The 17,466-nt window shown below is 41.5% G+C and overlaps 1 protein-coding gene across 1 annotated transcript in view; it reads right to left on the bottom strand.

Moving 5' to 3' along the window:
* Positions 1 to 10,304: 10,304 nt before the first annotated feature.
* kcnk3a (potassium channel, subfamily K, member 3a) overlaps positions 10,305 to 17,466 on the bottom strand; it is a 28,617-nt gene continuing 21,455 nt past the window's right edge. Inside the window, exon 2 of the mRNA XM_084030702.1 lies at positions 10,305 to 12,688. Coding sequence (XP_083886828.1) covers positions 11,769 to 12,688 — 920 coding nt within the window. The 3' untranslated portion in view covers positions 10,305 to 11,768. The remainder of the gene's footprint in view (positions 12,689 to 17,466) is intronic.

The raw sequence follows: 17,466 nt of genomic DNA, 5'->3' as shown, positions 1-17,466 counted from the left end.
CTGAATGGCCCAGAAAACATTTGATTTGACAGCCAGCCTCCAGTAGCGTGAGGTCGGACCTGCGGGAGGGAAAGGTGATGGGACAGCACTTTATGTACACGCAGCTCATCCGAGGCCACGGAAATGTCACACGGCAGACGGAGGCTGCTCACAGCTTGTTTCACAAAGCTTCACGCGAGAACCGTCCACCTATCTGACCCCAGACTCATTTATCATCACTGCTCAGCAATGCTCACCTGCACACTTCACATAGATATCGCTGGTCGCCCTGTGACTCCGTGCTGTTACATAACCTGTACCTCTGCTGTGTGCAGAGCAAATGCAGGTTCACATCAAAGTCCACCTGAATAAAAAAAAGGTAAGCAGAAAGATAGATTCAGATAGCTTTCCAAATATGAGTAATGCAACCAAAGTCACATTTATATATTAAAAAAACTATTCAAGATTTGACTATATTATTAAATAATCCATTAGAAGTGCTGATTCAAAAGGTTCCAGGCAGGTTTCTTTATTTTATTATACATTTATACATATTTAATGTACCCTTAATAGATGGTTTCGATGATGGAGCTTTCAGCATGACTGTGTATTTTAATTTATCTATCAGCAGTAATATATTAAACGAGCTGTTAAATACCTTCCCCTCACCTGTGTAATTATAGTGCTACCTCCTTATGACTGTACCTATAGATATAGGAAAAACATAGTCTGTAAATTAAGTTGTGGTGGTAAACTGGGAGGCCTGACTGGCTTTAAAGAGTGAAAGGATTTACATATTCTTGAAAAGCCCTTCAAAATAAGCGGTCACGATTGTCCCTGGTTTTAAGAAGGTGTCTTTCTCTTAAAAGCCTCTTATATCATTCAGATAATCCATAAATAATACGCAATGAGGCAAGGTATGATTCAGATCAAAATAATAGAAACCCCTTAAACTGTGGAGATGAACACTTAAACTGTCTTGTATACATAAATCGATTCATTTATCCATTAATTAACCTTAAACCCAGACAGAAGGTCTGCGAATTGGCTACGGCTATGTCCTGCATATATTGCATCAATGCCTGCATGTGTTGCCCCTCTCAAGTAAATAAATACATGAATAAATAACTAAATATATAAATGAATAAATTTGCAAGTCATAGCAAAACATGGCTAAAGTGCCAAAGCTAGCCTTCTAAACTAGCTTGCGAAGCTAGCCTGCTAAACTATCTAGCGAAGCTAGCCTTTTAAACTAGCTTGCGAAACTAGCATTCTAAGCTAGCCTGCTAAACTAGCTTGCGAAGCTAGCCTTCTAAGCTAGCCTGCTAAACTAACTAGCGAAGCTAGCCTTCTAAACTAGCATGCGAAAATAGCCTGCTAAACTAGCTAGCCCCACCACCTGGGCCTACAAGGATTGCCCTGAACTCTGTTCCCTCGATGGTCCTTGTTTCAACTGTTGAATTAACTATCTTTACTATCAATTACTTAAAGTCGAAACGAATGAGTTTCGTGCTTAAATTTTACGTTTTTTGGAGCGTTTAAATGAAACCACAGACATTCATTCACACAGACACGTGAGTGATGTACCTCGCTCAGGGTTCGGAACCCCGGCCCCAACGTTGCTGGTCTGTGCCCTTAACCACTGGACCTCCTCCGGGTCGACTACTTGAAGGAACGAGATTAAGACTTTACCTTCATTTTACCGGCAGAGAAACACAAGAAACACATTCTGAAACAAAGACACACCGAAACAAATGCATACTGACAAGCTGACAAAGTCTAAGACATTTTTTGAGATTCACAAAATAGTCTGGCTCTTTTGTGTTTTCCTTTTGTCAACCCTCAGAGGACTGTTTCATAAAGGTGTCTTTTTTAGACAGGCCTGTAAACGAGTATGAAAAACTGAACCAGGATCATCAGTCTGTTTCAAAAAAACAATCAAAGCCCAAATTCATCAAAATGCTTTACAAAGGAAGTTCAAACTGGAAAGCTCAGTGTGACACATGCTTCTTCTTTTTGTCAAAACAGTGAAAACTTTTAATCAACTTTAACTTGTGAAGAGTCTCGGCTGAAAGCAGTCAGCAGCTGGCGACGAAGGTCAGATGGATGTTTTGGGAAGGCTTTATTAAACTAACTAACCTTTTGGACATAAAACCCTCAATAAAGGATTGACTCAAAGTCAAAACCAGGAAAAACAAAAGATTTTGATGGAAAAACAACCACAAAATGCGGAGGTGATAATAAATTAAAATGGTTGAATATATTTGAATAATTTTAAAAATCTATTAATTAACCAGAACCCTGGCAGGAGGTTCGTCATTGTGAATCTGTTTGAGTATTCACACTGACGAACTGACGTCATCCAACACACGCCAGACAGTCCAGACGTTAGAACAGACGCTTCCCAGTCAGAGGGTTGTGAGTTTAAATCCCATTTAGACTGTTTTCATTCAATCACCCCTTTGAGGACTCTTTCATAAAGGTGTCTTGAAATTAAATTTCAGAAGGCAAAAGCAGACTTTGCTTCCATGCAGGTTAAATGTGGGTGTATAAGGTTAATGATGACCTGGTGTTATATTGACCAGACAACACTGAAGTAGCCACAGAACAGGGACTTCTGCAGATGCTCAACCCCCAAAAATATCATAAAATAAAAAATATGCTTTAATTAAAAAAGGTAATTTGGTATTTGTGTGGAGAAGATATCTCAGTGGTTGTTCTAGCTATTTTTAATTTGATTATTTGATGAAACATTTTCACTGCTGTCCCATTACACAAAAAGATTTGGTGATTAAGAACAAGTCGAGCATTCACTGCTTCGACTATATGTTGCTTTTTTGCTTTCAAATGAGGGGACAGCTGGCATCACAACATATTTAATTCGTATGCCTTTAAAAGATAGGAAGTTACACAAGACCAAGTAGACTTGGTCGTATATTAAATACTGGCCAATCAAAGTTGTATCATAATGAATATAAAACACAAACTGCCAGTAGTGTGGTTTGTGTGATCACTTTCCGACGTTTACATCATTCCGTGACTGCAGCATGGCTCACCGTCGCTGGTTATGTTTACACATGGATTTACTGCACTTTTAATAATTGAATTGCATAAACAACAGCTACCGTGAACTCTGCAGACACAGAACTTCCAGGCAGAGCCATTGTTTAAATGTCAATGTTTTCCATTTTGGAAAGTCTTCCATGTAAGTGAGAGAACAGGAGTTACTCCAGGAATGAAGGTCAAATTGGGACTGCAAACCTGCACCCAAACTATATATAGAAAACTCTCATTTTTGAAGGAGGTTTGCGATTCAGATGTTTCAGATATTGTTCACCATTGTTCCATGACAGCGCAGGACTCGCAGCAACACGAGTGAGGTCAGCAGCTTGAGTCCATATTTGGTCACAGCAAGGCAAAGACAGATTGTCCTCATGTGAGGGTTTAAAGATGTAACCGTAACTGCTGGAGTGTAAATCAGCCCGGCTTCCCAAAACCAGGACTGGTTAGGTTCTAGTGGAAAGGCAGTGATGGATGACTTCATGCATTTATAACCAGATCCAATCATGAGGAGAACCTAGAATTAAAAGTAAGGATTTAAGGCAGTCTCTGTGGCATCAAAAACAAATTAAAATCTTGTTGTTTTGCACATGTTTTTTTTCTCTCGTGACACAAACTGCCGCCTGCAGCCTTTCATTTCACTCAACTTTACCGTCAGTGTTTGCAGAATATTAATAAAGACAAATTTGATATGCTGTGTGTTTTAAAATATGACAAAACTCTCTGACGCAGACACGCCTGACCTGCGACCCGCTGTCTCTCCTGTCGACTCATCTTCCCTCTGTCATCCACTGTATCAGCAACACACCGGGACAGTAACTGTCGCTGTCGTGGTTACGCATCAGCCGCTGAGGGCTGTCATTGGTTACGCAATCGCTCTCCAGCGGTGCCCCATGCATGGCCTGAAGAAGCCATCGCACACATGTGGCACTGGGGGATTGCATGTTTGTGATTCACTTTGCGTTCACATGAAACCCTCTCGATATAAACATAAAGACCTCAGAAGTAGTTAAAGGTAATAGTGAAATTACCTGTGATACGTTAAGGGGTCGGACTCAGAACGTGCAAACTGCAAATGCTAATTTATTCCATTGACGAACATTGATAATAATAGGAAACGTTATTGAGAGAGCTGGCTTATATCATTCCTCCTGATTATTATTACATATCATTAACCGTTGATGGTTAATTATTGATAACAAAGATGCTCTGTTACAAATATCCATCCATCGTCTACTGCTTGTCCTGTATTCAGGGTACAATCAAATATATGTAGAATACTACCGGGTGGACACCAGTGAGAGTTTAGTGACATAATGATCTGTACTTCTTTTATATAATCTTTGCTCTGCGACAGGAAATAAACTGGGACACATTTGGAACAGTACATTTAAAACTGGGCAATTATAATTTTATGTTTTTTTCATTTTTTTTTCTCAAGTGAAGTTCTCACTGTTCTGGGAGAAAATGGGAGGATATATTATTTCTTCCTTTTCCCATAATCATACTTTATGTCGTCCTTATGTTATTAAAAAAAATGGGATGTAAATCATTGGATACAAATCAAGGCTTTTATGTCTGTTAGTTCTGCACATTTTCAATCCATATAGATGATTTGATTGTACACGCTTTATGGTCCTCAGCTGAATTAAATCCAAGACACTTAAAGCTTTGGTAATATATCATCTTAAAACCACATCGTCATATGAACAAAACACCAATGTTCTCTTTGTAAAGAGTAATAATAATCATTTGTGAACATGTGAACGTTCCACATACATCATTTAAATGGCTTTCCTCCTAGTTTATTGTTAAATGAGTGAAACCAACTTTGTGCTCCAAGTCAGGCGGAGGGTACAAAAACATCATAATAATTCAAGTTGGGGAGTTTTGTGTTTTATTAAAAGTGAAAAGTAAGCTTCATATCATCTTTCCAGCTCAATACTTTTCATACAGTCAGTCTTTCCTTTCTTTTGCAACTTTACTTTGCTTCTTTTGTAAAATGTTGTGTCTCTCTTCAGTTGTGGTGGGACTGCTAATTTGCAGTTCAGCTAATTAAATAAGCACATTTACACTATTAAAATGTCATTGTTGATTAATTCACATTTTCTTCCTATGAATTAACAAATACACAGAATGATTAGAAGAAATCTCTCCAAGAACAGAGCACATTTGGCGAGTTGACTGTGATTCTTGGAACTGAAATTCAACATGATGTTTTTTTTTTACTGTTCCTTCTCATTCTAGGAAGCTTAATTGTGGCTATTTTGAGATCTTCCCACAGTTGCCACTGACTGAAATCTTTGCTTAAGATCTTGGGACTGAGTGTGTTTCCTTCATGGAGCCTTTGTTACATCAATACTGTGTGTGGTTAAAGAGGTTTTGTGTGTATGATGAGTTTGACAGAGCAAAGACAGAATGATTGCCAGTAGCGTCGACACCATCGTCCATCCCTCGACATCTCATGGCTCCACAATCTCACGTTGCTTTTTTGTGTGTGTATGGATTTCCCAACGATCAGTTGAGCCCGTATATATCTCACATCTGATTATCTAATCACAGAGGAGCTCCTCATTGTCGGGGGTGTGCCGGGTTACTGAGGGCCCGGCAAATTTTCCCGCAGATCTTCTTGGAGGACACCTAATCACAAGTGACACGGGAGCAGCGCTGCAGATTTGATGTTAATCCATGCTGAAGTTGGAAACATTTCCAAGGCTCTCAGCGGTTTCTTTCTAGAGAAAAGGGCAGGATCGAAATTGCGCCACTGAGACTGTGACGTGATACCTATTTCAATCGTTTGCACACACACCTTCGGCTAGGGGTGAGGAGTTATCAAAAACCAAATGATTCACTGTTAAACTTCACCAAGCAGCTTGGATGCGTTGCTCTGTCTTTACTCCTACACTTTGTGTGCACATTATTGTAATAACAAGACACGTGGTAATGGATGTTGAGGAGGAAAAGAATGAAACAAAAAACCCACATTGACCTATTTCTGATTCGGGCTGTCAAAGCAGAGTTGAGCCTCCGAGGCTGACGTGTGATATGACAGAGCCTTCCTGCAGCTCTGTCTACTCCGGTAAACGAGGGGTGTTACTTTCTTCAGTTATGAACTTGATGCACTGTGACGTCGGAGTGAAGGAAAACATCTCTGAATGGAATAGGTAGCAAGAACATAAAATGCATTACAGTAAGAATATGGGAAGGGAAGCTGATTGATGATGTAAAATACTTGAATTCTTCCTCCACAGCCTCAATCCAGAATGGAGATATTGGACGTTTGAGGCTTCTGAACTCTGAGATTGTGTTAATGCATGGCGTACATGTTTAGCAGTGCTGATGGCTGTGAAGCTCCTTTTTGATGGTCCCTGTGCAGCGCAGCTCTATCAAATCAACCTGGCGAACCTCCACTTCAATCAGACACAGACCTGCTGATGATGCAACACCAGACAATCAGCAAAGCAGTTTAATCGGTTGTTCAACACGTGTTTAGTCTTTTAAGACATTTAAATAATTTGCAGTTGAATTCCAGGACTTTCCTCGCTGACTGTCGGGTGATGTTACTATAGAAATAGAGTTTAGATAAGCTTTACTATAATAAGACCAGTCAACAATTGTTGTGTCATATAGAAATCTTTACAAAATACATTGGTAGTCTACAAAATGTGATCTCCTAGAGCGGTGCTTCCTAAAGCCTGGGTCGGGACCAACAGGTGGGTCGCAGTGAGATTTCATTAGGGTTGCCAAATAGACAATAAACAAGTAATTCTTATAGCATTGAATGATTCTAATTTCTAGAGGTAAAATTATTCAAATACATAATTCAGGCTAATATGTAAGATGAATTAAGTGAAACTCTAACAAACATCAACAACTCCTACAAAATAAAGTGACCTTCCATATAACGCCAGCTTCTTCACATTGCTCACAGACTGGAGATCACAGTTCTCCCAGCTGTACAGTTTCCCTGCAGGACATTAGGGATCGCAGTGTAGTCAGTAATGGGACTCCTGGTCTCTTAGTGTTGCTGCTCGTTCTCATCTCAGCTGACGGCATCAACTGATCAGAAGAACATCTTGCCAAGTGCCGACAGCTTCTTTGGGGACAAAGCTGGGCTCCCGTCTGAAGCCATGTGAGCAGAATGATTACAGAAGAGGAGGAGGGGGAGGAGGAGTCGGTGGCTGCAGAGCCGGAGGTCACAGTTATGTAACACCCCTAATGTCAGACCATCGCATAAGCTGAGACCCTCCCCAGCATCCCCGTTGCTGGATGCCATTTTCTCTTTACATCAGTTAAACTAATCACATTGTGTCCGGACGGAAACGTGGAAGCCAGTCGCTTCTAACCAACGTGTGCATTTGATTTAGGTGCAAAGCGCAGATGGAACAAGAACAATGTGTTCTGATTTCTGTGGAAATGTTTCTTTGAATTTAACCCTGGCTATCATCTGTACAGTTTAAAACCCAGATTCATATTGGAATATGAAGATATGTGTATATTTCAGTTGCAATGGATGTGGTGATGAACTCTGAACTGATTTAACAATATTTTCAGTTTCCTGTAAAAAAAAATGAACTAAAATGTGTTGGTTCAATGCAACGTAATGGGACTGAGGTGTGGGAAGAACACCAGACATTCAGAGGTGGAGGTTCAGCGCAGATTAGAAACCCCATCACCTGCCAAACAACCACCGTCCTCCTCTCCACTTTCATTTATTCATGTGAATTTGCTCCGCTGCCTCTGAAAAGGACTCATCCAGAGATTATTCTGTGGAATAATGACAGCGTATTCTACAAGTAGCCAATCTCAGGAGACAAAAGAGTGACAGGAAAAGCTTGAATGAAAAAAAGGAGGATGGTGGTTATGTAATTGCAAATGTAGGAGAGAAAAACAATGATGGAGAATTCACACATTTTTTTTTGTTGCCTCTTTTCATGGCAGCCACCTTTAAACCTGATAGTTAAGTTAGAAAACACTTGTGTGTCTTCTTCCCTCAAAACCGATGCCTTGATTTGACAGCATGGTGTCCCATTTTTAACAAGGTAAAGATCCAGATGGTTTCATGTTGAAAGACAGGACTTTTTTGGGATTAGCAGCCACACTGGAGCAGAGAGCGCTCCATAGACTTTAACTACTGACTAATTATGGAAAACGGATGTGGCCTCTCATATTGTTTTTCCACTCATCCGTCACCTCCAAGAATCTTTACTTCTGAAACAGACAGCCTCTAACAGGACAGGCAAATATGTTCATATGTCTTTGTAATTTATGTTAGTTTGTCATTAACCCTTTCTGGTGTTTATACAAGTTAAAAGCGCAGCAAAAAAATGGTTTAACTTGAGCATCACTTCAGATGGAAAATTGTTTTTGCAATGCTTGGCAGTCCAAGCATGAAGAGCTGCAGCCTGTCGGATGGCATTTGTGTCCATAAACTCATAGTTCCAAGCTTTTTCTGTAGTTGGCTGAGACAGCTCCAGAGAAGTGCTCATCAGTGGCTTTTAAACAAGGCTGAGAACGAAATCTTCGGAATGGCGTTGCAACACTTGGACAAATAGAACAGAACCAAAAGTTTGAATGCATCAGAGCTTAAATAAACAGAGAAAAACATGCTCATAATCGGGGCTGTAGCTACAGAGGACAGGATGTTCTTAGTATAGTTTCAGGGGATTTGGTCTGCTCGTTCGTTTTGTCGTGAGTTTGTACTTAGCTGCCAGTCTGCTCTCAGCACTTTGTTGGATTACCTGGTTTCTTCTGTTGCACATTTCCCTTTTCATTAAATTAAAGTTGAACTTTAACTCATGTCTCTGTGTCTGAGTTTGGCCTTTGGGTCCAGTTTTCTTCGTAAAACATAAAAGAAGAAGAAGAAGAAGAAGCTTGAATTACATAAAATAATACATTTTGTGAGCTTTTATGACTTTTTCTATCTTCTTTCATTCCTTTTCTTCTTTTTTGAGTCAATGTTGTCAGTTTTGGGCCAAAATATGCAGTTTCTCCAATGGAATTATATGATAATGATTATTTGGTAGCTATCAAAACCTTCCTTGGGACAGATTAGATATGGTTGCACGGGGGAACTCTTAACCTCAGAATTTCCAAAATCCTGGAGACAGTCCTGCTCATGGTGCCTCATAAACGTAAAATAGTCTAATCTACTGCACAGTGTTGCCACATGGCAACATACATGTATTTTGCAAACGATATTTAAAAAAATAAATGTAAACACTAGGGGCCTTTCCATAGAAGGTTGGGCATTATTTTAATTAGTTTTACTTGATGTGGTCGCATTTATCCCCCAAAGTCGCCACAGTCTGCAAAGATTTCTGCCACTTTTTCAGAAATCCAAGAGGGTCTGCTTTGGTCATATTGTATGTTCACACTTTGGGTCAGAATATGTGCAGAACAAAACCTGTAACAGAATATATTTGTTTATTCTATTGCTGATGGGATTGAGAATGCACGATAGGCCTAAAAAGAAAATGGAATTGGGCCAGGCATGCTTCCCTGAGGAACTCCATCATCCATATTTCTGCAATATATAATCATAACAACTTTGGCCCTGCAAGCCATGAACAAAACTAATCAAGCAAACTACTAGATATATCAAGTTCAAGTCCAAGTCTCAGGTCAGATATTTATATTGTTTTGCCACCAATTATATGATTATTTTACTTGCACGTATTACTTATTCACACACATACAACTTGGTTGCTGACGATGGTTACTCCTGATATATGAACCAGAGCGACAGGTGATGCAAAGATAAAGATGAGCTTTAGAGTCCAACCTTGCAGGGCCAAAGTTTAAAGGTATTGAAGAGACAAGAGACTCTCTTGGAAGTGGAGAGGAAGAGTTTATGGTTTGCAGCCATAAAGGTGCCAATGTGACAGTTATGTAATAAATATCACAACAGGGGTGATTAAACATGGAGTCACCTCGTCTTTTCTTTGGTTATGTAACGTGGCACCGACGCCTTGCTGAAAAGTTAGCCATCATGACAGCAGTGGTGAGACAGTCACCGGAGATTTGCTGCATCGGTGTCCGAAAAGGCCAGGCCACGTGGTTGGTGTGTGTTCTACCTCATTTAACGAGATGGATTTAATTTTCATTTATACAGCATGTTTCATAGATTAGAAAGCAACCTTGAGTGAAAACACGAGTTGTCTGGCAAAAAGAAATAAGACAATAATATGACATATCACTGTATCACTAAAATGAATGAACTGGTGTTTTAATTTAAATCATAGTTTATTATGACTGAAGAAAAAACCAACATACTGTAAATGAATAGCCACACACAGAACCAACTGTTGTCCCTCTTTCAGTTCAGGAGGGATGCTGAACATTGTTGATGAAGAATGTTCCAGTAGAAAAAGTGAATGTGATATAACTAAAATATTGAGACATTGTGAAGTAAAACTAGAAAAAGATGAAATAAAACCAGTCTAATGATTTATGTAAGAAAAGGACAAACACAAGAACAAAAATGAAAGCTGCATAAAGACCTCAGTTGGCTGAATCAAGTGTGTTTAGGTGGGACCCCCCCCCAACTACATGAGGTGCAAACTCTGAGGCCATTTATTAGTGAGGTGTACTGCTATTATTCTCAGCCGTTCAATTACACAGGTTATTGAGTCAAACGTCTCAGACTGATAACACAAGAAATAATCAATTAGGGCCTATTACATAACAAAACATGATGTGATTCCATTAAATAAAAACTATTTAAATAAAAAAAAAAGTGCACTGAATGCCCTAAAGCATATACAACTGTCTTCTAAGGTGCAGCAGTGAATAAGATATGACTCTCTATGCACAAAAGTGAAACTATCAGAATATAGTTGTGCTATATGAAAACATATAATGAGCAACAAGTACATCAAATAGTTTGATGTGCAGGAAGAAACTATGAAAAACAAAATTCATAGCGATGAGGTCCGAAGGGTCGGCAGGGAGGCCTAGTGGTTAGAAACGCTGTCATAGGTTCGATTCCCCCCGACAACAGCCAACGAGTGCCAACGAGGACATTAAAGCTAAACCTGCTTGATTGCTCTCCATCCAAAACTGTCATTTAAATGGCGTCGATATGAGTTTTTCATGTGGAAGTAAAGAAGACCAAACAGACCAGAAAGTTTAGCTTGAACCTGAACTTCACTTACATACACACTGGAGAAGACACTGAGAACGTTTTTGAAATATTTTCACTGAAAAAATAAGCTTTTCCCTCAATTACACCCACAGTACCAGTGTCTAAATATATACACCCTTTTCACTTCACTGCAGTGAGTATAATACTTAAAACCAAAGATTCCTTTTGAAGTGTCTTTTTTGGGGAAAAAAAAGTGTATTTAAGATTATTCAATAAAATATTTCTTCATATATATAATATATACAATCCCTCTTAAAAACATGTCTCACAGTGTACTTTGTCCCTTTTCATATAAGAACATGAATTTCTGTTTCAAGGAAAATCCCCCCTCCCCTTCTTACAGCAACAGAGTTTGTGTAACAAATGCTTCTTAAACACCCATTAGCGTTATTTCTCAGTGACATCCGTAACGACGTTAGACATAATGGTCTTGTGCTTAGCTAATGGAAGTTAAATACGTGGAGTCTGGAGGCTCTTCGGTGCCAGAAAGAAGCAAACATCTCTTTACGACTGGAGTTGTACTCCCCCCATGTCCTCTGCTAATGTATTACCACGGCCTTTAAAGCGTTGAAGTCCTCCGCGTTTAGATGGAGCTTCTGCGTTTATTGAGTCTTCTGTAGGTGTTGATGCTGTGTAGACCGGTGGAAACTGAGCTGATGCCCGAGTGGCGTTGCAGGCTGCACACGCAGCCGTTGGAGTGCATGGGGTTGGAAAAGGCCTCTCCCTGCTCCATGTAGGTGTCCGAGGTGGAGAGGTCCCGCGGGATGATCATGGGTATGGAGTATTGCAGCTTCTCTCTACTCTTGTACCAAAGGCAGGAGCACATGGATTGGAAGTGGAGCACTTCGGTGTAAACGTTACGTAGGCCCCGGCTCGCCGCTCCTCCCCCGCTACCGCCGACCGTGCTTCCTCCGCCGCACCCGGATGGCGTGGAGGAGGAGGAGGCCTGGTCCACGGAAGAGTGGATGTGTCCGCCCGCCTGACCGTTGTGAGCGAGGAGAGCCCTCTGCTCGGCGTCCCTCTTCTCATCCTCGGCGTTCATGGTCATGAACCGCAGCACCGCCAAGTTGAGGAAGGCTCCGATCACGGCCAGGCCCGTCAGGATGTAGATGAAGCTGAACGCCACGTACTCCGGCTTGGTCTGCAGAGCTTGCTCATTCTGCAGCGCCACGTAGTCCCCGAAGCCGATCGTGGTGAGCGTGATGAAGCAGTAGTAGTACGCGTGGAAGAAGCTCCATCCCTCGAATTGCGAGAAGGCCAGCGCCCCCACGCACAGCGTGCACGTGCAGGATATGAAGCCGATGGTGACCATGTTGACCATGGAGACCTCGGTGCGCCTCATGCCGAGGCACTTCTTCAAGCGGTGGAGCAGGTACCTGACGAACGTGTTGATCCGCTCGCCAACGCTCTGGAACATGACCAAGGTGAGAGGGATGCCCAGGAGGGCGTAGAGCATGCAGAACACCTTCCCTCCATCTGTGCTGGGGGCTGCGTGGCCATATCCTGGGGGGAGAGAAGGAGAAAGGAGCAGGGTTACTAGGGCAGAACTAATTAAATCTGCAGAGCAGAGGACACGGGGCTGAGAGAAGATGGCTGGAGGCCGGGGAAGATAGTTGTAAAAAAACCCAGAGCAGACAGATAGAAATCATTTGTATTCTTTAAGCGTCACTTCTTACAAACTCAAAGACTCTTCGTTTCACAGCGCCAGAATGCAACTGAAGATAAGAATGCACAGCAATGTGGAGGGGACGGGCCAGGTATTGATGTCGCATAGAGAGAGCCTGAATAATTCATTGACAATCGCTCTCTGCGGAGTGACTTCAGCTAATGTACACTTGCACCTAATTAGTCCTCGACATTTTTTTCCAGGACAGCACGCCGCAAATATTGGTCTTTTCCTTGGTTTAGTAAAATCTCTCTCTGTCCTTGCAGTCCTTCTGAATCTTTGGCTTACAAGAGCCCTGCAGCAGAATATAATAAGTCAGCAGTGTGGTTTGTGTGTGCTCCACTGAGTCTCTCCGGCCCAAAATATAAATTCCCTGCAGAGCTCAGAAGAGAGTCACGTCAAAGTTTGAGGAAAGAGTGTTTCCCACAAACAGAGAACGGCTAATAAACGATTTACTCCATAGATGTATTGTGTTGTCAGTGAGTGAAGTGGCCGTGTGGAGAATACTAGCGAGCGCTCGCCACCAGCCAATTTTCCCGACGCGCCATGACTCATACTGACTCTGAGTGATTCTGTATTGCGCTCGCACTGTAGAGCTCATGAATTTCAGGATGAAATTAAAGCTTCCTTCCGGCACGTTGCAGGTTAAGCGTCAACCTTTTGTCTCATAACGTCATCCTCTCACTCCTATTGTCCCACAGGATATGGCACCCTCGCATGCGACATCATTACCGGCTGAGATAGCCCCCCCACCCCCCCCCACCACACGTGGACCTGTTGCACACAGGAGCTGAGAGATGATGTCCCTGATAACAATGGGATCAGCAAATGGAAAAGGTTGACCAATAGTTTGAATGTAATTACTCGGGGGGGTTGATTTAATTCTTTGGGCTCTGGTTTTATTGTCACACTGATCCGTGTGGTTGAGCCATCTGTCTGTCTGGTGCCAAATCTGTTTAAAGCTTTCCCAGTTGGGTTCGCTCAAATGAGAGCCATTACAACTGATGTATCTCCTCGTGGAAGGAAAAACCTGACCGGGGCAAAGACATCTATCCCATTTTCTGACGACGGAGGGATGACTGACGAGTACTCCATTCTGATTGGTAGTTGATTTATGATAGGTCCAGAGAGAATGATGCTCCGATGTCCTCAAAGATTAACCTTGTGTTCCTAATTTGTTCACTCCTGGACTCTGTTATATTAAGTTGTTACACTTTTTTTTTATGCGATGTTGGTATTGGTCAAGTCTGCATTCGTACTACAACACTGGTGGACAATTCAACCACTGACATCCGTTAGTTGAGCCTCTTATTTCAGTTTTTTTGTGTAAGTGTATCTACTTTTAGCTATTTTAACTGTTTAAACCTCCATTAAGATATTTATTTAAATTCTTAGCTATTTAAAAAAAACTTTTACTTATTTGTAGCATTACTTTTAACTAACTGTTTCAACATGTCTTCTCACTTGCTGAAATACGTTTTTTAGAAGCACTTCCTCCAGTGGCACCCATTAGCGGGGAACACTGTATAATATGTTCAATTCTACAATAACGGCGACATAAATCTGGTTCCTTTGGCCTGTACTATAACTGACGACTGGATGAGTTTTTCTCCAGCGCATACTGCTAATCAGAAATGCATAAGTCTCTATGGTCAGTCTGCTCCGTCACATTTCAGCTCAGGTCTGTGAATATGAATGTGTTCTATTGATCCGTCATGAATATATATTAAAATCATAACTCACTGAAGAAAATATGCATTATTACTTCCATTTGAACAGGTAGAAGGCTCCCCTGAAGCTCTGCATCAAAAAGAAATATATTATAATCCTAAACTGCATTTATTTCAACCTTGCACAAGTATTTACCTCTGACTAGACATCTGGCTGAATCTGGCGCAAATACGGTTTGATATGAAAACACATTTTCAGCTTCTTGATTTGTTTTCTGTCATTTGCCTCTCGACAGGGAAGTTATTGTCGACAAGCCGCCAAACGTACCCAGAATTAGCCTCCAGCGTGCTGCATGTTTTCCCGAACATAAAAGTCCCATTCATCCAGACCAAAACAATGAACCTTTTCATATCATATCTCATACAAAATGACAGCTTGGTTTAGTTCACATGTTTGAGTAGTATCATCTGGCATCCGTACCTGTCATATAACATAGAAATGAACGGCTCCACTAGCAGAGTCATTATTGGACGGTCAGAGCATGTGCATTATATAAAGAGTGAGATATTCCACACAAACATAGGTAGCAAGAAAGTCAATGTTGACATCAGTTGTTCGTCACGTGACTTGTTAGTCCTGTGAGTCGTTAGCGCCGTTAGTCACGCTTGTCGTGTCTCATTAGTCAGTCGACGTCCACCATGCTCTTTCAGGTTAACTAAGCTAACTACCATCCTGTGAAGAAACATTTGATTTATGTTGAAAAGACACTATTCATGTAACGTGGGGTAAATTACATGCCGTCATACCCCCCCCAAAAAAAACAAACAAACACACCTGTATCCGTGGTTTCCACAAATAAATAATGCCAACATCTTTTCCTGACGTCAGAATAGTTAAACAATTACATAAATAAAACTGTCTCTGTATGTTTTGTTAGTTACACAGCAATATCAGTTGAGACTTTGTTCAGACGACTGTAGGGGCAAAACCCTGATTCTCCCTCTGAGCGGTATATAATATACTATACGTCCGTGAATGTGAGACTGTAAGGTGCAGCCAGTTACTGAACATTCATTACAGAAAGAGCACAGGACAGTGTGTTCAGGTGAGCACACAGGATGAGCTGCAGGCCTGTCAGGAGCTGTCAGCAGCAGGGAGCAGCTTATCGAGACGCGAGGGCGACCGGAGTGACAGTGGCGCTCGTCAACGGCAGACGCAGGAGCTGGAGGCGACAAGGCCAGCAGTCCGGCCGCCACGAGAGAGAGTGAAGAGGCCCGCATGACAAGCTCCCCCTCGCCTCCCCCTCGCCTCCCCGTCGCCCGTCGCTCCCCCACAGCAGTGACAAAGTTATCACGAGACAGGTCTTGTCCTGGCACGCAGGGGAAAGCTACCAGGGCCACTCGCTCCGTTTACACGGATTACAGTCATGGCCACTGGCCGAGGGGAAAAGTGCAGCCTCACTGCTCTGAAAGGTGAAAGAAAAACAACAATGGGCCAAAGAGGTTTTGATTGACATCCAGACTCTTGCACCAGCTGAAGCTGAATCATTTATACCAAACACATTACGGCTGCAACCATTTGCACATATTTCATGGTTAGACGGGGGGAAAGCACAGAGGAGACATCTGGGGGAATTACAGGCTATCAGAAATGGTTATTCCCTCTAAAATTAGCTTCGTTTCTCCATTTGTGTAAGGATTGTTGCAACGTGTGAAAGGAAAATCAAAGACTTTGCTGCAACCCGGGGTTGATTGTCTCATGACCTAATTTATCGAATTATCATGTGAAAGGAAATAGAAGAATTGCGCAACATTGAAAAGCAATAAGAGCTTTTCAAAGACTTATTAGCCAAAACTGACAAGGAGGGGAGGCTTGTGTTTATGTTCGAACACAGGTGCAGCGTACTCCAAACTCTCATCACCTCCTCACGTCTGCTTCTCATTACCGAATCATCATTTACAGCCATTTAAGTCAACGCCTCCTGCAACAAATCATTTCACAAGGCAGGGGAAATATTCCCTCGTGATATCTTTGCCATACTGCCAAATGCAATTTGGAGATTAAATGTCTTAAGTCTTGAATACATTTTTTAACCCTCTAATTAATTTTCACAATTTTCAAATCCTCTCATTCATTTTTCAGCAGATGGGCCCACATCTTTGCTTCGATTCCTCTAATTAAATGTTATCTTTCAACACTGCTCAGCTGCAGCAACGCTAATAATATCATCGATGCTGGCTGTTGTTTCACCTTTTGGTCCTGTGATTGCTAGTTTGCCTCTAGAGACGACAGCTAGGCGCGTGCATCCCTCCTCGTGGCATCTACCTCTAAAACACAACATCGCCAGCTGCATCCAAAGTCTTCATTATACTGATTAATTAGTCAGGGATAAAAACAGGCTTTGAAAAGACATCAAAGAACAGCATAATGTGCCCGTCAAGGCCCCATTTCTCTGTCACTCAATTACATTTTCATTGATTACCAAGCACAATTTGTTCTCGCCAGCAAGATGAGGAGCTCACCCTATTCATCAAGCACGTCGACTCAGCTAATGGGGCAGGATTCTCAAAGAGGCGGCACGTTTATCAGGGGCTCATTTATCAGGAATTTGTAAGAAGAGGAGGAGAAGCTGCTGAAACCCATGCAAACATAAGACACATTAGGATGCAAACAGAAAAACACAAAAAATATGTGTTATAACACAGAATATATAATATTATATCTGCACACCGGTGGGAATAAGTCATGTTATGTTTGCATTGTGCAGGTGTGGTGCAGGGTTTCAATGCAGTGTGAATGGAGAGCATTTCATGTGGTTAGTACGTTCTTGCTGTTATAACATAACAGGGACAAGGTTTGGTCTTATGCTGTAAAACAAATCATTTCAAACTTTTTTTTATTGTTTTTTTGCAGAAGAGTACAATTGTATAAAACATTTACAAAG

Source organism: Eutrigla gurnardus, assembly GCF_963514095.1.
Source record: "Eutrigla gurnardus genome assembly, chromosome: 16".
In the NCBI taxonomy this organism is placed as follows: Eukaryota; Metazoa; Chordata; class Actinopteri; order Perciformes; family Triglidae; genus Eutrigla; species Eutrigla gurnardus.
The sequence above is the reverse complement of the archived record's forward strand: the minus strand, read 5'-3'. Positions and strand labels throughout refer to the sequence as shown.